The following is a 25,618-nucleotide window of genomic DNA, read 5'->3' on the forward strand; positions in this document are numbered from 1 at the left end:
CCTCGCCAGAAAGTGGGTAGGGATGTCAGATGAGGCTTAGTGCAGGACAACTTTGTTTTGTAGATTGGGTGTGAGGTAAGGAGCGGCTCACAGGGTCGGATAGGGTATCCTTCCTTGGTTGCCAGGAGAGAAGGAATGGAGAATGAGTAACAAGACTAAGCAATGGGGCTGAAAAATTTTAACTAAATCCATCTGGATGAAATTTGACTGAGCAGATTTAAGACTGCTTTTGTTCACCTAGATTTGGTACCTATATTAGGCACCTAAAGCTGAAGATCCCTCCACTGGGGCTAAATTTGGATTACTCAGCCCTTGTAATTTTCAAGGATATGATCTAGCCAGCTACAGCTAGGTCTTACTTAGCTGTCCAGATCCTTTTCGGCAAAACAGTACTGCCTTCTGCTTACTACATAATCTAATTTTGCTTTAAGCAGGATGCTAAAAAGGGATGGGAAATGTACACATTTATTTATTATTAATTTGGTTATATTCCTCCTCTACCCATACAATCGTACTTAAGGCGAGTTAAAAAAAACTATCAACTAAAACAATACAATAATAAAATCCATGTAATAATCTGCCAAAAGAACTAGATCGGTGGTTCCCAAATCTTTCCTTGCAGACTCCCAGCCAGCCAAGTTTTTAGGATATCCACAATAAATATGACTGGCTGGGGGTCCTCCAGGACAGACTAGGGAACCTCTGAGCTAGACAAAACCAATAAAGGCATCCTAATCATCAACATAGAAAAGTCTCCTCATGTTTACACATATATTTGAAAAATTATTTTGAGCATGCAGGGCACGGGAGGAACACGTCACGATCTGCTGTGTTTGAAGTTTCTCCCGATTCGGAATCAGTGACGCGAGGCTACCATAGTGAGTGACATTCCCGCGCTTTATTCAGTCAGCCATTCCTGTTCCTTGCGGATATTTTCTGAACTGTTTAAGGTTTCAGTTGCCAACAAAAAGTTTCCCATTATTCTCATCTAAATGAAACTTCTGCTCTTTGAAGCACACATTTACATTCAAACACCCCCCCCCCCCCCATGCCTTATTTGATTTGAATGGAAGCAGAAAGACATCAAGTTGCTCAGTAGCATTAACTGATATAATAAGCCCACTGGCATTTTAAATCCAGTTATATTTCACGCTCCCCCTGCTTTGGCAGGGGGGGGAGCTTTATGAGATTTCTTGGTGTTATCAATGTTTCCCCCTGAGGAAGCCATATGTGATGAAACAAGGGTCTTGTTGGGGCATTTGGCATCACACCCAGGAGGAACACCATGTTCATATGTTTTTTTCTGATCATCCACTGTTTACATCTATTACTGCATTCATTTTCCACTGGTGTATGTAGTGTGAATGTATATTAGTGTGTTAAAACATTGTGATGTGATTATTCAGACTGTAACATCATTGCAAAAGCTTTGTTTGGCCATCACTTATTGTGTTTACTTGATGCTCATATACAACATTTCCAGTAGTCTACACTGTAACTACATTGTTAAGATGTGTAAATTTGTATTGTGTACAGTTGTCTTGTCTATCTCAGTATTCTATTGGGGAGGATCCAGCATGTTAGTGTTAAACCCATAAATACATATAAATTTTTGTTTGATCGACATAATACATGTAGGAAGATCAATGTGTTCTATTATTTTATTTATTGTGAATAGATGTCAATAAAGTTGTACTCTTTTATTTGATTCTATTTTCATTCACATTAGTGCTTTTTCCATACTCCTTTGGAGTGTATTTGGGTCTGTTTGTTGAGCACCTTTCATTTTTACATATTATCTGATTTTTTTGGTATAATAGACCTGTTGTGATTTAACTGTAACGTGGACCCTTGGGCCGGCCTGCTGGAGACTGGGGTAAGGTGGACTATAGTCTCCGTGAGAGAGGGAGCAGGCCGGGAGGCGAACACCAGGCCGGGTGAAGGAGTGGCCTTCACCCAGGAGACCCGTACTCCCCAGGGGGCACCTGTGAGAGTCGAGCTATTAGGCGAGAGAACAGAAGAGGTGTCTTCACCCTGGAAGCCGAGACTCCCCCGGGAGGAGCCCATAGGAGTCCAGCCGCTGGGACTTAGGAGATTAGTGGTGGTGTCTTCACCCTGGAAACCGAGACTCCCCCGGGAGGAGCCCGTAGGAGCCCGGCCACTGGGACTTAGGCGAGTGAGGACGCTGAGAAGATGAACCGGGGTCAAGCAGGAAACGTAGGCTGGAACTGTAGCAGGATACTGAGGCAGGAACTGAGGCAGGAACCTGGCTGGAACAGAAGCAAGATACTGAGACAGGAACCTTGGCTGGAACTGAGGCAGGAACCTGGCTGGAACAGAAGCAGAATACTGAGACAGGAACCTTGGCTGGAACTGAGGCAGGAACCTGGCTGGAACAGAAGCAGGATACTGAGACAGGAACCAGGCTGGGACTGAAGTAAAACACAGAAGCAGGAACCAGGCTGGGACTGAAGTAAAACACAGAAGCTGGAACCAGGCTGGTGCTGAAGCAAGACACAGAAGCTGGAACCAGGCTGGAGCTGAAGCAAGACACAGAAGCAGGAACCAGGCTGGAACTGAAGCAAGGCACAGAAGCTGGAACCAGGCTGGAACTGAAGCAAGACACAGAAGCAGGAACCAGGCTGGAGCTGAAGCAAGACACAGAAGCAGGAACCAAGCTGGAACTGAAGCAAGCTACAAGCAAGAAGTTAGCAACTTCCGAGGCACACAGCAACTAGGAACCGCAAGGTAACCTCGTTGCAAGGCGTCTGCTAGAGGCAGGCGCCGACCTTACATACCCGCCGGCATCTGACGTCATGGGAGGGGGCGGAGCATTGAGTGGCGGGAAAAGCCCTATATCTTCGGCCTCTTTGTAAGCGCATGCGCCTAGGAGGAGGGCGGCTGGCTTGAGCTTCCCGATGGTGTTGCCCCTGCAGGGGTGCCGCCAAACAGGCCCGTAACCCGGTGAACCCCCACTGTGAGGCAGGACCCGACACCAGGTACCAAGAGGTAAGGCCCCCGGTCGCGCGTGCTGCGACCGGGACCGCAACAAGACCAGCATAATTTTAAAAAAGAGCCCAGTTAAGTAATTAATTGGATTCTGTCGAAAAGCTTATTAAAAAATGCCTGCAGAACAATAAGGATAGAAGAATTCAGAATGGAAATTAGTATTTCTGTTAAATAGTGAAATGTCTATTAATGACAAGAGGATGGACTAAATATTACTTGTGTACTGATGTCAGAGGAGACCAGTAACGCTACAGAAAGAACACTGTTACTGGGAAGTTTTAAGACTTGCTTTCCATTTACTTTTAATATAAACAAGGGCTCTCATCTCAAAAGTTTTCTTCTGTGTCTATGGCAAAACTTCAATAGGGCCTTGACTGCTTTACATACTCTTGTACTGCAAAAATCAAAAGTATCAATATATTTCATCTGATGAATATGTTTGTACCCATAAATAAGTGTTTCTCATAAGTTTAAAATCTTGATTCTGTGCATCTGGGTTTTCCAAATTACTGTTTTCTTTGAGTAGCCTGAAATCCTTTCTAACTCCAGTCTTCATGGGATAATCACAGTGCAGGGGTAGGCAACGCTGGCCCTCGAGTGCCACAAGCCAGTCGGGTTTTCAGAATAGGCTAAGCCACAATGAATGCATATGAGATACGTCAGTAGGCAATGCAGACAGTGCATACAACTGCATCTCATGAATATTCAATATGAATTTCTTGAAAACCCGACCACCTTGCTACACTTGAGGACTGGAGTTGCCTACCACTGTCATTGTGTTACCTTTGCTCTTACTTTCTACACAATCACATTTAATCAGTTATACACACTGGTCAGCTGCTTTTAACTTATGGTGGGCTTCATCAGGTTCTTGTGGCCTGGTTTGGCCTCTGTTGGAAACAGGATGCTGGGCTTGATGGACCCTTGGTCTGACCCAGCATGGCAATTTCTTATGTTCTTATCATAAGACTCCCACTCCTGGCCATTTTTTTTCTCACTCAGTCTCTAAAGCACAGTAACGACCTGCATTTGAGAAGGCGGACCAAGGTTTTCTCCAGAGTCAGAACTTCTTCAATTAGCATCAAGTATTGCTGCATAAGTTATGCCTGGAGCTCCCTCTTCATAGACTGTGATCACTACATTCGTGCCATTCCCAGTGCTGAGGAGCAGTAATCCATGTGAAGCCTACAGCCCAGACCACCCCGTGAGGTAGCATAGGCAGAGGCAGTGAGACGTGCTCTCAGTTTCTCCACCTGATGAAAACCTCACCTGGTTGCTCTCCTGCTATAGACTTCCAAATCTATATAAAACAAAACTTTGTTATTGTTATATTATTATTATTATTATTATACTAATGAATGAAAGCATAAATGTTTTATCTTTGAAAATCAGAAGACAGGCCACAAAGGGCATCTCCCTTTTATAAAAGCAGCATGTGAGTTCTTTCCAAAATTGTAAACAGAAAGTCTGCATGTATTTTTGTATTGGCATTAATGAATGAAACTGGCCTCTGGTTCTCTTTGTGAGCCTCTAATAAGTGCCAAATTGCTATATCTTGGTAGTGAGCCTGTTGCTTTCGGTTTCATGAAATACTTGTGTAACCCCATCTCCTGGTCACAATTTAACACTGATGGGGCCATAAAATAATTTGTAGTTCTTTTGGTGCTGGATTTGATTTCCCTTTCCCTTTCACAGTCTCTTATACCTCATGGCTGGATTCTTTACTGGATGGGGTGAGGGATCTCCTCCAAAGCCCTAGGCGGCAGGGGTGACACTGTACTTGTCCCTGGGAGAGCTATACCTGTCCTTTTCCCTCAGGTAGATGGAGTGCCCAAGATACAGCACATGAGACTGGGTGAGTGTCCAAAAAAAAAAAATTAACTTTACTGAAGGTGGTTTCTGAATAATCGATGGCACAATTCACATTGATTCTTTTCCCACAGGTGACTATTACAGTTCTTTCTCTCTATCTGTGCAAGAGTCTGTCTTTCTCTATTTGCTAGGGCAAGGGCTTCACTCACCTTCCAGGGTTTGGACAAGTGAGGTTCCCAGGTGGCCAGGGGTGATCTTGGTTGGGGCAGAAACCCCATCCCCCCTCCAAGGCTGACAAAAATACTAACACTCTCTGCACAGAGAGTCTAATTTCTCTCTCTTCCAAGGGTGAAGATTCTAAGTGGGCTCCTCGGATGTAATTCTATATAGGTCTTACTCACAGTTCTCCACAGACTCCCTTCTCTTGATCTCGCTTTCTTTCTTGAATCCCACGATGGAGGGTATCCACTTGGAACACACAATTCTCAGTGTTCCTTTGGTAGGGCAAGAAGAGAGGCAGCAAAACTCGTTCTCCCAGTTCTTCTAACAAAAATGTCTTTGTTCCCAAAACTGATCCATAAGGTCTCTGCTGTGTGTCACCACTATACCTCTGCCCTCCAGGAGGTTACAGAGGGGCAGATCTTCCCTATCCTGGGCCCCCCCAAGGAGAGGTTGCCCCGTGACCTCCCTCCAGTGGATCGCCCCAGGGTCTTGCAGGCTTCTTTCAAAGTAAAACTTAAAGATCCAGAAAAAAACTACCCAAAAGCTTGCCAAGCAGCCAAGGGTGTGGACTGCAAAGACAGCTTCCTCGACCTTGCCCAGGAACTACAGGCAGGTGGTACCCGAGTCCAAGGATAGGCCCAAAAATCAACTACGGCAAAGCTCCTGCACTTACTACTAATTCCAAAACCAAACTGCTCTCGGGAGAGAGCTCTTATAAATCCTCTCAAGGGAGCGGCCATCCCAGCTCCCTGAAAGGGAGGGGCTGTATTTAAATGGGACCTCCCCTACTTACTTAACTATACTGCACTAACTAAAGGAGTTAGCTAGGTCTTAGTAATGAGCCCCAGAGGGTTATTTCGCCTGTAGTAAAACAGGTATCAGTTCCTCTCTGTAGGTTTTACAGAATTTCCATGAAACCCTGTTGCCTTCTGGGATCTCCTTGAAGAGGGTGCTGTTTTATGGCTCCCGAGACTTCCTATTTTGTGGTGGGTCTATTGAGCCTCTCATTCATTCGTTTTCCTATTTATGGTAAATTAATTATCCCAAGAAAATTCTCTATACCTCCATTTTTTGTGCCAGTCCCTGAGAAGCATACAAATGGCCGTAGAATTTCAGAAATGCATTCCAAATCTAATTAAGCAATATTGCAATTATCTACAACCATCAAATACCAGCTATCTAGTGTCTTCTTGTCAGCCCACCCTTTTTTTCTTTCTTCTTTTTTATCTTCTATTCTACAAGGTGTATATTATGGACGTTTAACGGTTAAAACATTGACATGGATTCATGTTATTGCAATTAAACCCTGTAGTGCTTGTGCTTGATATTTATGTTGTGAGCAGGATTGTTTATCTGTGCCAATAACTCTCCTTGATCACTTCTGCATGCAAGGTGGGTGTGAATTTTTTCAAATAAATAAATAAATAAATAAAAATTAACAAATGATGTTGCCAGGCTTGCTACTTAAGAACATAAGAACATAAGAAATTGCCATGCTGGTTCAGACCAAGGGTCCATCAAGCCCAGCATCCTGTTTCCAACTCTTGTTTGCAGTGAAACAAGCTACAACTAAAATGATTACAAAAAAAAAAAGAAAGAAAATCAGAAGATATTTTGTCTAAAATAGGTTTGTCCTAATTTTTGCTTATGGTGAAATTTTCCAAAATCAGTCCCAAAGTATAATCATTGCAGGTTAGATAATTGCTGGTTTAATTAATTGCTTTCTTTCTTACATATTTCCAGAGAAACAGTCTTTCACTTTCACTATCAATGACGACAAGATCACCAAAGTTTTTCTGACAAAACTCTCTGGCCTTCTCCATCGAGACACTTTCTGTGTGAAAGTAGTATTGAGTGTCTTTATGCACAATCCATCCATCTTCAGTGGTCTTATAGCCTGTAAAATTAGTAATGAAAAAGGATGCATTAATTTTGAGCATTACATTATAAGGCAAGCTCAATACTGAGAAACTATTAGTTGCCTACCAGAAGAAGGAACATTCGTTGGCTCAGGTTTTAATGTTGCCCCTGTTTAAAAAAAAAAAAATCAGAACATGTGCTTAGTACTAAGTCATGCATTTCTTCATTTTGGTTTAGGAATATTGTAGGTTTATCCAAAAGAAGGGGATAAGCTAAGAAGTTATTAGGTTTTATTGTTAACAAGGCACATATCCCCAAAATAAACTGAAAGAACTGAGAAATGAATACATATGCACTGCTCATAGTAAACCAAACCATGCGGGGGGAAAATGAGGAACATGAAGAGGTCGATTTTCAGTGCCTCTGAGCTAGATAAAACATTAAGCAGCCACCTCTTATCCAGATAAGCACTTAAGCTGGGTAAGTGGTGGGTGGGAAATGGAAATTTTGGGGAGGAGTTACTTATCAAGTTAACTTAGTGCTCAATAGCTCTGGAAATAAGTAAGACTTTTGGGGCTAACTTACTAACAATTTGTATGGAGATATTCAGCAGCATATCTGGCTAACTTACTTAGCCATTTAATTTTGAATATATATCTCTAAGTGATAATTAGCTAAAACCCACTGAAATTCCCTGGAGGCCCCTCTTTATTGTCCACTCCCTTCCACGCTACTCAGCCCTACCCTAGTTCTTCCTTTCCTTCTCCCCAGCTGTTATTGTTTGTAAGGTTTTGGGTGGACCCTTGGACAAAGTGGCAACTGACCACGCCCATGGGGGGAAGTCCCTTGAGGGGCCACAAGTCAGGCTCAGCTTTGGGACACACAACACAGAGCTTATATCTTTTATTAGACAGAGTTGAGAAGCCACCAGAGGTGGCAGTAGTGAGTAGAGATGAAGCCCGGCTGGGCTAGGGTTCCTCAGGATACTGGAACAGCGATTCCCTCTATGGCTGTGACAGCGGTTTCTCCCGGAAGGTGACACAGAAGCTGGAATTAAGGCAGGCCCTCGAGGAGCGAGTACCTGGCTCCAGGGAACAGCTCTGAGGAAATAAAGTTGGTAACTCACTGATGATGTAGGCAGCGGCTTCTTCCAAGCAGAAGCGATAAGTTCAGGCAGTGAGCCAGGGAGCGAGTACCGGTTCCTGATAGCAACCTGAAAGAAATGAGAGAGGCCCCTGAGGAGCGGGTACCTCGTTAGGATAAAGTCCAAAAGTTGGAGAGGCAGAGTAGCTAGGTACAGAGAGCAAATCCCATCTGTAAGGATTCCCTTGCTAACTCGATTAGCTAGAAAAAAGTGTAGGCTTTTGTATCCGGGATGTGTGATATCATCACAGGGGGACGCCCCTGAGGTTTGCGTCAAAGAGAGAATAAGAAGTGGTGCCATGCGGCGCACACGCCCTATGGTACCTGGACAACATGGCAGGATACAGCGCCCAAACTGGACCAGGGACACCGGAGAGAACGGCAAGCAGATGCCGCGGCCGCCAGACGTCCATCAACTGTGGGAGGAGTCGCAAAACAGGTAAGGTGGGCGGAGTGGAGACGTCGGGCAGCAACGGTCATAACAGTACCCCCCTTCAATGGGCGGTCTCCTCTGCTGGTACCAGGTTTGGGCTTCAAAGGATGCACGAGATGAAATTGATGGAGCATCTCTTTATCAAGGATATTAGCCTGAGGATCCCAAGAGTTTTCTTCGGGGCTGAAACCTTCCCAAGAAAGAAGGTATTCTAATGTTTTGCCTCGTCTTCAGACATCAAGAATGGCTTTGACCTTATATTCTAGGTCATCTTTTGCATTGATGGCAGGTGGTTCCTGAGTCTTGGAAGAGAATTCACTGAGTATGAGAGGTTTCAAGAGTGAAACGTGAAAAACATTGTGGATGTTTAGTCCGGGTGGTAGCTTCAGACTGTAAGTGATGTTGCCAAGATGTCGGAGGATTGGAAATGGTCCAACATAGCGAGGAGCAAATCAAGTGGAGGGTACCTTCAGTCTGAGATGTTTGGTGGATAACCAGACTTTGTCACCAGGTTTGAAGACAGGCGCTTGAGAATGGTGAGCATCATAAAACTTCTTAGCTCGGTCACTTGCTTTAATTAGCATAAGAACATAAGAACATGCCATACTGGGTCAGACCAAGGGTCCATCAAGCCCAGCATTCTGTTTCCAACAGTGGCCAATCCAGGCCATAAGAACCTGGCAAGTACCCAAAAACTAAGTCTATTCCATGTTACTGTTGCTAGTAATAGCATATGCCGTACCATGCAGGTTACCCCCATGTATCAGTCAGTGCTACTTAACGTGCTTTGTTTATGGACTTGGTCATAAAAGCAGTCCTATGTTTTTCCCTAATGTCTGTGCATCAGTACCCCAGATTATAAAAAACTAATGGCTTGTGTTGGTAGTCTCAGAAACCAAATTCCTCTTTCCCTCCACCCCCCCAACCCTTCCCTTATGTCTGCATATCAGTATCCCATACCATAGAAGTTGGAAGCCCTTGGCAGTCATCTGAATCCAATTCCTCTTTTCCCCCTGCTGTCTAAGCAGGGAACAATGTAGCAATTGCATTAAAAGTATCAAAACATATTGGTTAAGGGTCATAATCTCCATGCCTTCTGCTAAGGGTAGTAGCTGCTATACCAGCAAGTAGAGATGTGAATCGTGTGCCCGATCGTCTTAACGATCGGGTTCGGCTAGAGGGGGGAAAAAATCTGATCGTGGGTGATGTGGGTGATGTGAATCGGAATTGGTTCCGATTCACATTGTTATTTTTTTTTTTTTAGTGAGGCCCAACCCTTTAAAACCAACCCCCCACCCTCCCGAACCCCCCCCCCCCAAAGCCTCCCACGAGCATGTCTTTCGTCTGAGTCCACAGATTATGGATTTCATCAGCAGTAGATTGAGCTGCTGGGGACATCACTGAGAGCTTCAGTGGAAGTGGCGGTGTTGGTGAACATTCATATACCACTTCAAAAGGTGTTGATGCAGTTGATGTTGCTGGATGAGAATTGATGGCGAATTCAGCCCAAGGTAACAGTTCAGTCCAGTTATTCTGAAGGCAACTCACATAGGCTCGAATTAACTGTTTTAAGGTTCTATTCATCCATTCTGTTTAGCTATTTGATTGCGGATGATAGGCTGAAGTGTAGTCTAGAGAGATATCGAATAACTTGCACAAGGCCCTCCAGAATCTTGCCGTGAATTGGGATCCTCGGTCTGAGACTATGTGTTTTGGTAGGCCGTGAAGGCAAAAAAGGTGCGATATGAAGAGCATCGCAAGCTCCAAGGCTGAAGGTAAGCCAGGCAGCTCCACGAAATGGGTCATCTTCCTGAAGCGATCAACTGTTACCCAGATGGTATTCATTCCTCCAGAAAGGGGTAAATCGATTACAAAGTCAGTAGCAATGTGTGACCAGGGCTGTTCCGGAGCTGGCAGTGGTTGCAGCAATCCCCACGGTTGGCCAGAAGCGGATTTGTTTTTGGCACAGTTGGTACAAGATGCCATGTAGGATAGTGTATCTTTTTTTATAGTAGGCCACCAATACAACTTCTGGATCTTGAGCAGGGTGCGGTGTTGATCAGGAGGGCCAGCCAGCTTGGAATCGTGTGCCCAAAAGAGCACTTTCTTCCTGAGGTGTTTAGGCATGATGGTCTTACCAGCGGGCACAGAATGTGTAGTCGCCAAGATGACTTTCTTCGGGTCAATTATGTTCTGAGGTTCTCCAGGCACATCCTCCGAGAGATAGGAGCGTGACAAAGCATTGGCTCTGGTATTCCTGCCTCCGGGGCAATTTTAAGCATAAAGTCAAAGCGATTGAAGAATAAGGACCATCTAGCTTGTCTGCGCATGGCGGAGATACTCTAGATTTTTATGGTCCATGCATACGGTTATTTGATGTTGAGCGCCTTCGAGCCAAGGCTGCCACTCCTTGAATGCTAGCTTAATAGCCAAGTGCTCTTTATCTCCGAACCCATAGTTCTCCTCTGCCAGGGAGAAACATTGTGAGAAGAAAGAGCAGGGACATAAGGATTTGGAGTCTCCGGTTTGGCTCAATACAGCCCCCACACCGACATCTGAAGTGTCAGCCTCTACGATGAATGGCTTGTTGGGGTCAGGATGATGCAAGTATGGTTCTGTGGAAAAGGCAGTCTTTAATTTCTCAAAAGTGGAAATGGCCTCCGCAGACCATTTTGAAGCCTTGGCACCCTTTTGGGTCATTGTGGCCAAGGGCACTGTTAAAGAAGAATAGGTCTTTATAAAGCTTCTATAATAGTTGGTAAACCCCAAAAATCGTCTCAGGGCCTTCAGGCTGGTAGGTTGGGACCAATTTTAAATACTCTCTAGTTTTTGAGGGTCCATCTGGAAGCCATCTTTAGACATGATATAACCAAGAAAAAGCACAGAGTCTTTATGAAATTCGCACTTGGACAGTTTGGCATAGAACCGATGTTCACAGAGTCGGCGTAGTACTTGCTTGACATCCTCTAGATGAGTGGGCAAATCCTGAGAAAATATCAGGATATCATCCAGGTATACCACGACACTCTTGTACAACAGGTCCCGCAAGATGTCGTTCATCATGTTCTGAAATACAGCGGGTGCATTGCACAGGCCAAAGGGCATTAGTAAGTACTCAAAATGGCCATCTCGAGTGTTGAAGGTTGTTTTCCATTCGTCACCACTGCGAATGCGAACTAATTTGTAGGCCCCCTTCAGGTCAAGTTTTGAGAATATTTTGGCCCCCTGAAGCCGGTCAAACAGCTCTGAGATTAAAGGCAGGGGGTAGAGGTCTTTAATCATGATCTCGTTCAGACCTCAGTAGTCAATACAAGGACGTAAGGTACCGTCCTTCTTCCCCACAAAGAAGAAGCCTGCGCTGGCTGGAGACTTCAATGGTCTAATAAACCCCTTCTGTAAATTCTCCTCGATGTATTCAGACATAGCCTTGTTCTCAATCACTGAGAGTGGATAGACACATCCTTTAGGAGGTTCAGTATTGGGTTTCACTTATGGCAGAGTCACAGGACCTATGCGGAGGAAGAATGTCAGCAGCTTCTTTGGAAAACACATCACTAAAAGATGCGTATTGAGGCAGCAGTCCCGGCATCGCTGGAGTTGTAGGCATGCAGATGACAGGAGCAATCTCCTTAAAGCACTTTCCATGACAACCTGGGCCCCAGCGGGAAAGTTCCAAGGAAGCCCAGTCGAATTGGGGTTGGTGCGACTGCAACAAGGGTAACCCCAGGATGATAGGGTGCATGGCCTTCTCTAACACAAAGAAGGGAATTGACTCTGTATGGCGAGCTCCGGTGCGAAGGGTTACCGATTCGGTTTGGCAAGTCACATCACCCGGTAAGGACTCCCCATGGATGGAAGATAGGAGTAGTGGAACCTTCAAAGTGATGAGGTGAATCCTCAAATGTTCCACTAGGCATCGAAGAATAAAGTTGCCTCCTGCCCCTGAATCCACCAGGGCAAGAGTTTGAAACTTAGACGGTCCGCAGATCAAGGAGACTGGGAGAGAGAGTGGAGGAGAGGGCATAGTAAGGCCTAAGAATAGTCCTCCTGCAGGACTTAGGCCCATCCGTTTCCCGGACGAATTGGGCATGTTGGGACATCGTGACCAGCCTGTCCATAATACATACACAGACCATGCCTTTTCCAAAGTCTTCTCTCTTTAGAAGTCAAATGACTGCAACCAAGTTGCATCGGTTCATCTCCACTGGCAACAGGAATTACTGGAACCATCCAAGGTGCAGGTTTAGCACTAGCCACCTTCTGACCTGGTCCTCTATTAGGCCAGAGTTCTTTCACCTTATCACGAAACCGGTGGTCGATTCTAGTAGCCAAAGCCACTAGTTCATCCAGCGAGTCAGGTGTTTCACGAGCGGCAAGCTCGTCTTTCAAGCGAGTATCCAGGCCTCTGAAGAATGGAGTTTTCAGGCATTTGAGGTCCCAGCAGAGTTCTGTAGCAAAAGTCTTGAACTCTATCGCAAAATCAGCCAGTGTTCGGTTGCCTTGCTTCAGGTCCACCAGAGCAGAACCGGCAACGGTCACTCGGGCAGGATCGCCAAAAACGGATTTAAATAAGTCCAAAAATCCATCAATATCCTGCAAAATAGGATCCTTGGGTTCCCACAGTGTAGAGGCTCAAGACAAGGCCCTTCCATCAAGATAAGATAGAATATAAGTAGTCTTGGCAAAAGCTGTGGGGAAGTGAGAAGGCTGTAATGCAAAATGCATGCAGCACTGGTTTAGAAAGCCCCTGGTTCTCTGAATCTCTCCCGAGAAACGAACTGGAGCAGACAGCGGTACAGTAGTCTTTAAAGTTACTTCAGGTAACTGACCTTCATTACTGGAAGTAGCGCCTTGGGTCTTCTGTGCCTGCAGCTGATGAAACACTAAAGTGAGTTTCTCCAATGCGTCTTGCTGTTCAGAAATGCGCAGGGCCAGGCCCGGAATGGCCTGCAGGGCATTGAGCTGTGCCGGATCCATGGAGTTAGCAATCTGTTATTGTTTGTAAGGTTTTGGGTGGACCCTTGGACACTGTGGCAGCTGACCATGCCCACGGGGGGAAGTCCCGTGAGGGGCCACAAGTCAGGCTCAGCTTTGGGACACACAACACAGAGCTTATATCTTTTATTAGACAGAGTTGAAAAGCCACCAGAGGTGGCAGTAGTGAGTAGAGATGAAGCCCGGCTGCGCTAGGGTTCCTCAGGATACTGGAACAGCGATTCCCTCTATGGCTGTGACAGCGGTTTCTCCCGGAAGGTGACACAGAAGCTGGAATTGAGGCAGGCCCTTGAGGAGCGAGTACCTGGTTCCAGGGAACAGCTCTGAGGAAATAAAGTTGGTAACTCACTGATGATGTAGGCAGCGGCTTATTCCAAGCAGAAGCGATAAGTTCAGGCAGCGAGTCAGGGAATATGGGCCCTTGAGGAGTGAGTACTGGTTCCTGATAGTGACCTGAAAGAAATGAGAGAGGCCCCCGAGGAGCGGGTACCCCGTTAGGATAAAGTCCAAAAGTTGGAGAGGCAGAGTAGCTAGGTACGGAGAGCGAATCCCATCCGTAAGGAGATCCCTTGCTAACTCGATTAGCTAGCAAAAAGTTTAGGCTTTTGTATCCGGGATGCATGACGTCATCACAGGGGGACGCCCCTGAGGTTCGCGCCAAAGAGAGAATAAGAAGCAGGGCCACGCGGCGCGCATGCCCTATGGTAATTGGACAACATGGCGGGATGCAGCGCCCAAGCCGGACTGGGGACACCGGAGAGGACGGCAGACAGATGCCGTGGCAGCCAGACGTCCATCAACCGTGGGAGGAGTCGCAAAAAAGGTAAGGTGGGAGGAGTGGAGACGTCGGGCAGCAACAGTCATAACACCAGCTTGGTCCACAATCTATCCCCAGCATACTCTGATCCTTCTGAATTCCACCGCAGCACACCCCCTACATGAATCTGATCCCTTCACTCAGCTTGCCTCTGTCTAGCCTGGCTACAGCACACTTCCAACCACCCACCCCAACCCAACTCCAGCACACTGCTCAGAATTGCTCCCCAGCCAAGAACCAACACACTCTGACCTTCCACTTCCCAACCCACCTCACCCCAGAGTATCCTGACCTCTACTCCTGCCTGACCGAAGTACTCAGTTCCATCTGCTCATTATGAGACCAGCACACCTTAAACCCCTGTATTAGCCCAATTCCAGCACTCCCTTCTCCCATCCCAGCCTGAACCCAGCACATCCTATCCCCTGCCCAAAGTCAGCACTCATCCTCACCAGCACTCAGCTTGATCCCCTCCCTAAGCCAAATTCAACCACTTCCACGCCCCCAGCTCAAACCCAGAAAACTCTGCCCTCCTGTCCCTAGCTTTACATCAGCATACTCGGCCCTCACTCCTCAGCTGGGCCCAGTACACTTGTCCCTCCCAGCTCAAATTCATGACACTCTGCCCTCCCCCCACCCCACGTGACTCCAGCATACTCAGACCCCTTTTCTACCCAGTCTTCAGCACTCCCTTCTTCCCTTTCTATCTCACTGACCTGGCCTCAGCACACTCTGGCCCTCTTCTTCAATTCAACCGCTGCACTCCCTGACTCCCAGCCCAATCCCAGCACTCCCCTGCCCAGACTAGCCCCAGCTCATTCTCAATATCCCTCCCTAACCCAGCCCCAGCACATTCTTGACTCCTCTCCCCAGCCTATATTCAGCACATTCCTGTGCATTCTCCCCCCATCTAGCCCCAACAACAACCCAACCTTCTCCCATAATCCAAAACAAAAGAAACAACAAATGCCCCCCAAATGAAAATCCCAAAGAGTTAAAGTAATGAAACTATCTCCTCCACTTCCCAGCAAATCTGATTGAGCCGAGCCCTCTACAGCTTGCAGGGCCACCCGTAATCTCCCCTCTACCTGCACCATTATGTTGTAAAGCAGATTTTGCTGTGCAACATAATAACATTAACCCTCAGGTTGACCAGTAGTCATTTTGCAAAGTCGGAGGAAGGGTAGGAGCATAGGGCTGCTGCTAGAAGCCATACAGAACCATGGTTTGGTAAAGGTTGGGGTGAGGAGAGGTCTGTGTGGGGGTCCTGGGGGAATGGGGTCTTTTAAGGAAGCAGGCATGGTAAGAGCCCAGACCCAGGATCTCAAAACTGGACTTTTTTTTTTTTTTTTAAATTTTCAGAATGCGAAAGGGTTGTGTTGAGGAGTGGTATGTATGTGCGTGGGTGAGGGTCCTGGGGCCTTATGCTGAAGCAAGCTCTTGTGGTTAAATGGCTGGCAGAGAGCAAATGTGTGCTAAAGCACACTTGCTCACCCCACCAGTTGCTGACAGGCACCACTTTCAAAATAAAAATGATATGTGGGTTCCTAAAATGGTATATCCGTCAAAGAACCCTAAAATAGGGGTAAGTAACACCACTAATGTTTTAAATGATTTGAAAGATTCTTTTTTCTTTTTTTTCAACTCATATTTTATTGCTTTTTTACAAAGTATTATTCACATACTTCGCCAGGTAAATAAGACATGTATCATACAAAACAAATATAACAAGAAAATAGTAAATTGAAAAAATCAATATAATTATACATGTACTTAATTCAAAGAAAACTAATATGGGACTCCTAGCCTGGAACACAAAGGAATTCAAAATTATACTAATCCTTCAGGAACAACTGGCCTAGTGTTTTTGTCAGTATTCTTAACAAACAGACTTATTGGCCTATTGCGATGGAACTAGTCACACTTTTGGCATACAAAAAGGGCTTAAGTTGTTCTACAGCTGAAAACACAAATTTCTCATCTTTACGACCTATTAAGCAACGACATGGATATTTTAAAACAAATGTATATCCTAAAGCCAAAACTTGAGGTCTAAAGTTCAGAAATTCCCTTCTTCTAACCTGGGTCAGTCTTGATAAATTTGGGAAGATCTGTACTGCCTGGCCATGAAATTCTAGACCCATATTTAGGAAATAATAGAGATGTGAATCGTGTGATCGATCGTCTTAACGATCGATTTTGGCTGGGGGGGGGAGGGAATCTGATCGTCGCGAGGTGTTTTTTTTTTTTTTTAAATCGTTTAAATCGTAAATCGGGGGAGGGCAGGAAAACCGGCACACTAAAACAACCCTAAAACCCACCCCGACCCTTTAAAATAAATCCCCCACCCTCCCGAACCCCCCCAAAATGTTTTAAATTACCTGGGGTCCAGTGGGGGGGGGGGGGTCCCGGTGTGATTTTCCACTCTTGGGCCACAGCTGCGCCATTTTGGTTCCTGTCCCCTGACGTCACGAGCGAAGGAGATCGCTCCCGGACCCCCGCTGGACCCCCAGGGACTTTTGGCCAGCTTGGGGTGGGCCTCCTGACCCCCACAAGACTTGCCAAAAGTCCAGCGGGGGTCCGGGAGCGACCTCTTGCACTCGTTGCCGTATTGCAAAATGGCGCCAGCCGGCGCAAGTCTTGTGGGGGTCAGGAGGCCCACCCCAAGCTGGCCAAAAGTCCCTGGGGGTCCAGCAGGGGTCCGGGAGCGATCTCATGCGCTCATGATGTCGGGGGACAGGAACCAAAATGGCACCAGAGCTACCTTTGCCCTGTCATATGACAGGGCTAAGGTAGCGCCGGCACCATTTCTATCAACGTAGCTGTGGCCCGAGAGTGGAAGATCACACCGGGACCCCCCCACTGGACCCCAGGTAATTTAAAACATTTTTGGGGGGTTCGGGAGGGTGGGGGATTTATTTTAAAGGGTCGGGGTGGGTTTTAGGGTTGTTTTAGTGTGCCGGTTTTCCCGCCCTCCCCCTTCCACTTCCCCCTCCCCCGATTTACGATTTTTGACGATAAATCAGGGGAATTCCTATTGTATCGTGCCTCTAACGATTTTTTACGATTTAAAATATATCGGACGATATTTTAAATCATCAAAAAACGATTCACATCCCTAATACGCATTACCTTACTAACATCCCCTTCAGAAATGAAGGAAACTAATAAGGTACCTCTATCTATAACTTCAATATCAGAACTTTCAATAAATTGGGTCAAGTCCAAAGCTTCCAAGCGATTTTCTCCAGCTTTTCTAAAGGATCTAGTTAGAAAAAAAGCCTTATTAACAAGTGGTATTTGAGCATCATCAAACTTTAGACATTCATTAAAGTACTTTTTCAAAGTGCTTTGAGTATTCTCCCCCAAAGCTCTGGGAAAATTAGTAAACCTCAAATTCAGATGTTTAGAATAATTCTCAAGGTATTCCAGTCTTTTGGACTGTAGTCCAACATCTTTAATGAGATTCACATTTACCGTTTGAACTTGTGTAACTTTGCAGTCCAACTCAGTTAGCTTTTTTCCCATCTCATTTATTTGTCCGTCCTGGTTTTGCTTAGTATTCAGCATTTCAGTGTCCAAATTGATATACTTTGTCTCACATACATTTGCTAATTTCCCAATTGCAACCATCAAGTCCCATAAGGTATCCAGGGTGACTACTTCTGGTTTAGGGGGTGGTATGAATAACTCACCCCTTGCCAGTACAGTTTGAATTCCTCCGGCCTCCAGCGTTTGGATATCTCATAGCCTTTTTTTCTTCATCCACACGAAAAACTGGGGATATGGATGTAAATGATCCCTCCGGTCTTTCAGGCCCCAATGTTTCAGCTGGGCTGGAGGAAAGCTGTTCTGCCGGCACGATCTCACTCCCTCGGCATCCCCCTCCCTTCTGGGTGATGAGGTCATCTCCCTGCGTCGCTTCGGGTGGTTTCACCATCGTCGCTGGCACCGGAGGAGGCCTGCAGTCAGGGGGGCTGAGAGTGATATCCCCAGGCAGCAAGGTAGCTCCTTCTCTACTTGCTGCAGTGGGGCATTTGCCCCCCTTCTCTACCGACATCGAGGTAGCGAAGGAATCAATCCTCTGTTGTCCGGAAGGTAATTCCTTTGCATTGTCCTTTGCATTTTGCCGGCATCTCATCGAGGAAATGAAAATCAGTAGAGATGTGAATCGGAACCAGAATCGGTTCAGATTCCGGTTCCGATTCACATCGTGTTTTTTTTTCCGTCTGGCCCGATCGCGGTTTTGTTTATCGGCTGCGCCTGAGCCGATAAACAAAAAACCCATCCTGACCCTTTAAAACAGATCCCTTAGCTTCCTCCACCCTCCCGAGCCCCCCAAAAAACATTTTACAGGTACCTGGTGGTCCAGTGGGGGTCCCAGGAGCGGTCTCCCGCTTTCTGGCCGTCGGCTGCCACTAATAAAAATGGCGCTGATGGCCTTTGCCCTTACCATGAGACAGGGTATCCGTGCCATTGGTCGGCCCCAGTCACATGGAGGGAGCACTGGATGGTCGGCGCCATCTTTAAAAATGGCGCGGGCCATCCAGTGCTCCTACCATGTGACAGGGGCCGGCCAATGGCTTGGATACCCTGTCACATGGTAAGGGCAAAGGGCCATCAGCACCATTTTGATTAGTGGCAGCTGATGGCCCTGGAGCGGGAGATCGCTCTCGGGACCCCCACTGGACCACCAGGTACCTGTAAAAAGTTTTTTAGGGGGTCGGGAGGGTGGGGGAAGCTAAGGGATTAGTTTTATAGGGTCAGGGTGGGTTTAGGGGTTATTTTTGTGTGCTGTTTTTCCCGCCCTCCCCCAAAATGATAAGAGAACCCCCATGAACAATATTGTGGGGTTTTCCTATCGTTTTGGGGGAGCCCCCGATTTCTGACGATTTTGAAAATATCAACGATATTTTCAATCGTCCGAAGCCCAATTCACATCCCTAAAAATCAGTGAGGAGTGATTTCACAGCGCGTCCTCTAACACCGCCATCTTGGCTAGCTTGAAAGATTCTTAATGTTGCAAGCTTTATTAAACAATGGCAAAGAATATCAAAACTATTCAAAACATTAAATTGGCACAATAACACACACATATATTTATCAATTGCCCTAGTCAATCATTCCTCATTCACACTGCTTCTAAACTCTCTGTAGTGTTATTCATTTATAACATGTATAGATATCGACATAAAACAATGTCAAAATATACACAAAGTGCTTGTAATGAAATAATGACACATTTCCAATAGAGCTGGACCTCAAGAAAGATACTTTGCGAATTGTAAATGAGTCACATGGAAGATAACTTCATTAAAATGGGAATACAGATGAATCACAGTTCACAAGAAAGGATACTTTGTAATTGTTTCACAGGACTGTTGTTTCAATGATGCTTATCTTCTACTTCTGCTATATCCTGTATTATCTCTGTCCTTACAAAGGCCTCTGTTTCTCCATCCAGACTTCCTCAGGGGAAAATATTGTTCATAACTATTCTTGCGTTGATACCATGGACTGTATTTAGTGAAGAGGACTCGATCTCTTATTGTTGATTCTACTTCTCAGCGTGTTGGAAACCTTTTCAAGTCTCTTTGCTGGAACTGTATCTGGGGCAGACTTCCATACCTTTTTGCAGTACAGACGCTGTGATGTTATATAAAGACTACAGGAGGACAACTCACAGAAGACTTTACCCAAAAAGACTTTTTCTATTGCTTATGGAAAAATTCTTCATGGGAAAAAACCCAAAGTGTAAATTCATACTCAGGTCTAACCTTGGTGTGGGGTGCAATGGGATTCTGAATTGCTGATTTGTGTGGCTCCGCCCACAAGCAGACAGGACTTTATACAGCTGGGTCAAGGCTACCAGTGCAGCACAGAACCCTGGGCAGTAATCCCTATTCACCTTCCCTAAGGATAGCCCTGCTCCCACTACAAATATAATAAGCAGACTAAAGCAAGCAGGGTAGCTCACTGCTTTCAAACTTTGGACCCTAGTTTATCAAGGGTTTTTGAAAAAGAGAAAAGAGGCACACCAACTGCAACATGTAGAATATGTACAAAGAGCAAAGGTGAAACAACCAAAATACATTTGTCAAAATTTCAAACTGCACAGGAGTCACCACTCTACTTTTATTATATACATATATCTATTTCAAAATAACAAAAAATGAACACTCATGGGCAAATCTTATCTCAGTATTTAAGCAAAATCACACAAAAATATTTATAATGCTTAACAAAATCATTTATTCTATGCAAAAACCCAAACCAAAACTTGCAGCTATATCGCATTGGCAGGTTTAAAAACGGATCATAGCCAGCATCATTTTTGTTTTCCTACACTGAAACGCTGAAGGAAGGAAGACTGCCAACAGGTCTGTATGCTTGAGATCATTTCTTGCATTTTCAGTATATTCTTTCAAATTTACCTGGAGATTCTCTGTATACATTTTAGAATTATTGTTTTTCTTTATTGATGATTGCTTAATTTAGATAGCAATGTTGTTTGAGGAGTTCCAGATGATTTTTTGTCAAGTGAAAATGTATTTATTTATTTATTTAAAAGCTCTTCTATACCATCGTTAAGTTAGATAACCGTCACAACGGTTTACAGCAAGGCACGATAATGAAAAAAGTAAGTGGTATAGATTACAATTAATCATGCACCATCATAGTGCGGTAACAATTCACTTCAATAAACAATGTGTATACATTAAGCTTGTCTGTAGGGAGCATATTAGGCGGAATGAATTTAACCTTAATGTGCATTTGTAGGTTACAATTAACAATTTCTAGTTTGGTGCATCCTAATCAATCAACTGTTTTTTTCCTTCTCTTTATCTTTATAAAAAGCTTGTTTAAATAGCCAGGTTTTCAGATTGGATTTGAATATTTTGAAGTTTCTATGCAGCCTTATTTCGAGTGGCATGGTGTTCCATAACACGGGGCCAGCAAGTGATAATACTCTCTCCCTAACTTGCGTGAGGCGTGCTGTTTTGACAGAAGGGATAGTTAGTAGAGCATTATTAGCAGATCTTAGGTTTCTTTGTGGGACCTGTACGTGCAGAGCAGTGTTAAGCCAGTCAGCTTTTTCTTCGTGGATTAGTTTATGTAAATGCACTGTAAATGACAGGTTAGAATTGTTCTGTTTTGATAAATGGTGTAATTTGCAAATGTTTATGCAAGCTCTGATTTATTAGGCTTTTTTGGTTTTTAGCACATGGGTTGCTTTCCTTGATCGCCTTCTCCTGATGAAGCCCTTCTAGGGTAAAACAGGTTCCTGTGTTGAGAGGAGTCATCTACTACAGTGCCTTCAAAGTAAATGAAGAGTTGCTACTTGCAGATACAAAGTGACAATGTTCGTTGTGTGGATTATAACAGTACTAAGATGATTTAGTCTTGCATAGGACCATTGTTGTATTTAAAGATTATGTTTTCTTGCAAAGAAATGTATTTTTAACATTTTTGATAATTACATTTTAAAGTTGTTTAAGTAATATGTGTAGTGGTGTTTTGTATAGAATAAAAGATTTTGTTAAGCATGATAAATATTTTTGTGTGATTTTGCTTAAGTACTGAGATAACATTTACCCATGAGTGTTCTTTTTTTTGTGATTTTGAAATATATTTCTACTAGAACACTTTATTGTATGTTTATATTGCCCTACTATTATTTCTCTCTATCTATCTATATATTTACAGCTGTAAAACTGTTGCACTGGAGGTGGACCCTTGGCCTGGTGCAGGATTGGTACAGCCCTCTGATCGGACCCAGAGAGCGCCTGCCACCAGGAGGCGGAGCACACAAGGAGACAGAGGCTAGCTGGAGCTTCACCAATAACAGTCCGGGGTTTCCGCAGGTTGAGCCCTTGGGTGCCCGGACTGCTTGGATTTAGGTGGGCCTCCAGTGGTCTCCCGGGAGGTAGCAGAGAGGTGTGCCCACCACGAGCAAGGGTGTGTGGCTGATGCAGAGTGGGTGAGCTAGATGAACTGGAAGCTCCAGAGACCTCAGGGAGGCAACAGTTCAGGGAGGTTCTCCAGGCAAGACAGGCAGCGCCTGGTTGGTGTCCAAGCAGATTGGCCAAATGGTAACAGGAGGCCAGAATAGAGTGTCCGAGTGAAGCGCAAGGGTCATAGCCAGAGTATCAGTCCAGGAGAGATCAGCCAAAGCAGGAATCAAAACCAGAATCAGTCCAAGCGTAGTCAAGGCAAGCAGTGGTCAGTTCCAGGTGGCAGGCAGTAGAATGGTCAGGCAGGGGGGCTGATGACGTCAGGCAGAATGGTCAGACAGGAAGTGGTCAGTTCCAGGTGGAAGGCAAGAGGATGGTCAGGCAGGCAGTGGTCAGTTCCAGGTGGCAGGCAAGAGAATGGTCAGGCAGGCAGAGGTCAGTACCAAAGGTCAGTCCCGAGAGGTACTACCTGGGAAGTATACAGGAATACACGGAGCCATTGGGAACAGAGGACGCAGGAACACAGAGATGCTGGAACAGGAGACACTGGAACAGGAGACACTGGAACATGAAGGCAAACTCACTACACCAACGGTGTTGACCCGATTGCCAAGGTGAGATCCTGGGGAAAGGGCCTCACCTTAAATAGTGCATCTATGTGACATCATCATTCCCGGGACCCCCGCTGGACCACCAGGTACTTTAGAAAAGTTTGGGGGGGGGGGTCGGGAGGGTAGGGGATTCTAAATAATTAAATTTAAAGGGTCGGGGTGGATTTTTTGTTTTATCTTCTGCTCTGGACAGCTGAACAAAAGTGCTCAGAACTGCGGGAAACAAAGGTTTCCCACGGTGGTTCTACGAACACGATACCAGAAACGAGTCCGGTACTGATTCACATCCCTAGTCTCTAGTGTTGAAGGCGGTCTTCCATATGTCTTCTGGTTAGATTTGTACAAGATTGTACGCCCCTCAGATATCCAATTTCGTAAAGATTTGAGTGTCCTGCAGGCGATCAAATAGTTCGCTAATAAATGGCAGTGGATAACGGTCCTTACGAGTCACTGCATTCAACCCTTGGTAGTCTATGCAGGGTCTCAAGCTTCCATCCCTCTTCTTTATGAAGAAGAACCTGGTTCCTGTGGGGAATTAGAGGGTCTGATGAATCCTTTATCTAAATTCTCTTTGATGTACGCGGACATGGCTTGTTTTTCAGGAAGTGAAAAGGGATAGGTTCTGCCCTTGGGAGGCATGGTGCCAGGTAGTAGTTCTATGGGACAATTAAATAGTCGAAGTGGTGGTAGGATATCAGTGTTTACCTTGGAGAAAACGTCCTTGAAGTCCAAGTATTGAGCAGGTAATCCAGGAAGGGTTGTAGTGTTGAGAACGGTCACTGATGGAGACACTGGCCATAGACAGCGGTTTCAACATTTAGGGCCCCACTGAATTAGTTGCAAGGATTGTCAGTCAAAGTGGGGTGCATGTAACTGGAGCCAGGGAAGTCCAAGGATTACAGGGTGCGTGGACCGTTTCAGGATAAGAAGAGATATTTCCTCATCATGGAGGGTTCCAACGGTGAGGCGACTGGTACAGTCATGGTACATGGTACATGGTACAGTGAGTGATACAACCGGGTAGATGGTCCCCCTGAATCGAGGTGATGCGGAGTGGTACTTCTAGTGGTTGGGCCTGTATCTGAAGAAGTTTGATGATATCTTCGTTGATAAAATTTCCACTCACCCCAGTGTCCACGAGGGCGGTGGTGGCAAAAGAACGTGTCTCCTCTAGGAGGGAGATAGGGAGCAATAGTTGAAGGCCAGAAACAGTAGTGCCCAAGCACTGGACCCCCGCTGGGCACAGGCTTTGGAGTTTCCCAGAGATACGGAGCACATTTGAAGAAGGTGTCCAGAACCATCGCAATATAAGCAGAGGCCTGCTTTCCTGCATTGGAGTTGTTCCTCTGGAGTCAAGCACCCGTGATTGATTTGCATGGGCTCCTTGGGTGGCTGAGGAACCAGTAAGGCCTTCAACGGAGGATTTGCTGCACAAGATGGTCATGGGGCAGGAGGTCGAAGTGCCCTTACCTTCTGATGACGTTGTCGGAGACGGTAATCAATTCTACCAGCCAGGGAGATCAAGTCTTCAAGAGATACAGGGATCTCGCGAGCATCAGTTCGTCTTTAAAAGCTGGAGAGAGGCATTTGAGATAGCGTGCCCTCAAGCAGTCTTCTTGCCAACCTAGCTCAGTAGCTAGTGTTCTGAACTCCACTGTATATTCAGCGAGCAGGTGCGAGCCCTGACGGAGGTGGAGTAGGTGGTGGCCAGCGACCGCTTATCGGCCTGGGTCCTCGAAGGTACGTCAGAAGACGGAGACGAACTGAGGAAGCTGGCAAAGGATGGCATCAGAACGCTCCCAAAGCAGGGAAGCCCATGCCAGGGCCCCCCCTCAAGGTGTGAAAGGATAAAGGTGATCTTAGTTGCTTTATCAGGAAACAGCGAGAGTTGCAGTGAGAACTGCATATAGCATTGGTTTATGAACCCTCGACAAAGGTGCGGATCCCCATTAAAACGGGATGGAGCAGGGAGGGCCAGTGGTGCCCGTAAGAGTGAGCTTTGGGCAAGACCCCTTGAGTTGACCAAGTCAGACTCCTCCAATTGAGAGCGTAGTCTTTCCACAGAGAAGGCCAATGTTTCCAGGACCTGTTGTTCTCGGACACGATTAGCCAGACCAGGGATGGCCTGCAAGGCAGGAAACTCAATTGAATCCATGGCCTTGGCAACCTGTTGCGCTGGAGGTGGACCCTTGGCCTGGTGAAAGATTGGTTCGGCCCTTTGGTCAGACCCAGAGAGCACCTGCCACCAGGAGGCGGAGCACACAAGGAGACAGAGGCTAGCTAGAGCTTCACCAATAACATCCGGGGTTTCCACAGGTTGAGCCCTTGGGTGCCCGGACTGCCTGGACAGGTGGGCCACCGGTGGTCTCCCGGAGAGGTAGCGGATAGGTGTGCCCACCACAAGAAAGGGTGCATGGCTGATGCAGAGTGGGTGAGCTAGACCTGAACTGGAAGCTCCGGAGACCTCAGGGAGGCAACAGTTCAGGGAGGTCCTCCAGGCGAGATAAGCAGCGCCTGTAGGTCTAGCCAAGTGGAAGCCGTGGTTGATTTCCAAGCAGGTTGGCCCAATGGTAACAGGAGGCTAGAAGAGAGTGTCCGAGTGAAGCGCAAGGGTCAGAGCCAGAGTATCAGTCCAGGAGAGGTCAGCCAAAGCAGGCGTCAAAACCAGAATCAGTCCGAGCGTAGTCAAGGCAAGTGAGAATTAGTTCCAAGTGGCAGGCAGTAGAATGGTCAGGCAGGCAGTGGTCAGTACCAAAGGTCA

The 25,618-nt window shown here is 46.0% G+C and overlaps 1 protein-coding gene across 1 annotated transcript in view; it reads right to left on the reverse strand.

The window, feature by feature from the left end:
• Positions 1-25,618, reverse strand: part of MRC1 (mannose receptor C-type 1) — a 349,243-nt gene that overhangs the window by 157,420 nt on the left and 166,205 nt on the right. Inside the window, 2 exon segments of the mRNA XM_029588750.1 lie at positions 6,777-6,940; positions 7,030-7,071. Of these exon segments, the coding sequence (XP_029444610.1) occupies positions 6,777-6,940; positions 7,030-7,071 (206 nt within the window).

Source organism: Rhinatrema bivittatum, chromosome 2 (genome assembly GCF_901001135.1).
Source record: "Rhinatrema bivittatum chromosome 2, aRhiBiv1.1, whole genome shotgun sequence".
Classification (NCBI taxonomy): Eukaryota; Metazoa; Chordata; class Amphibia; order Gymnophiona; family Rhinatrematidae; genus Rhinatrema; species Rhinatrema bivittatum.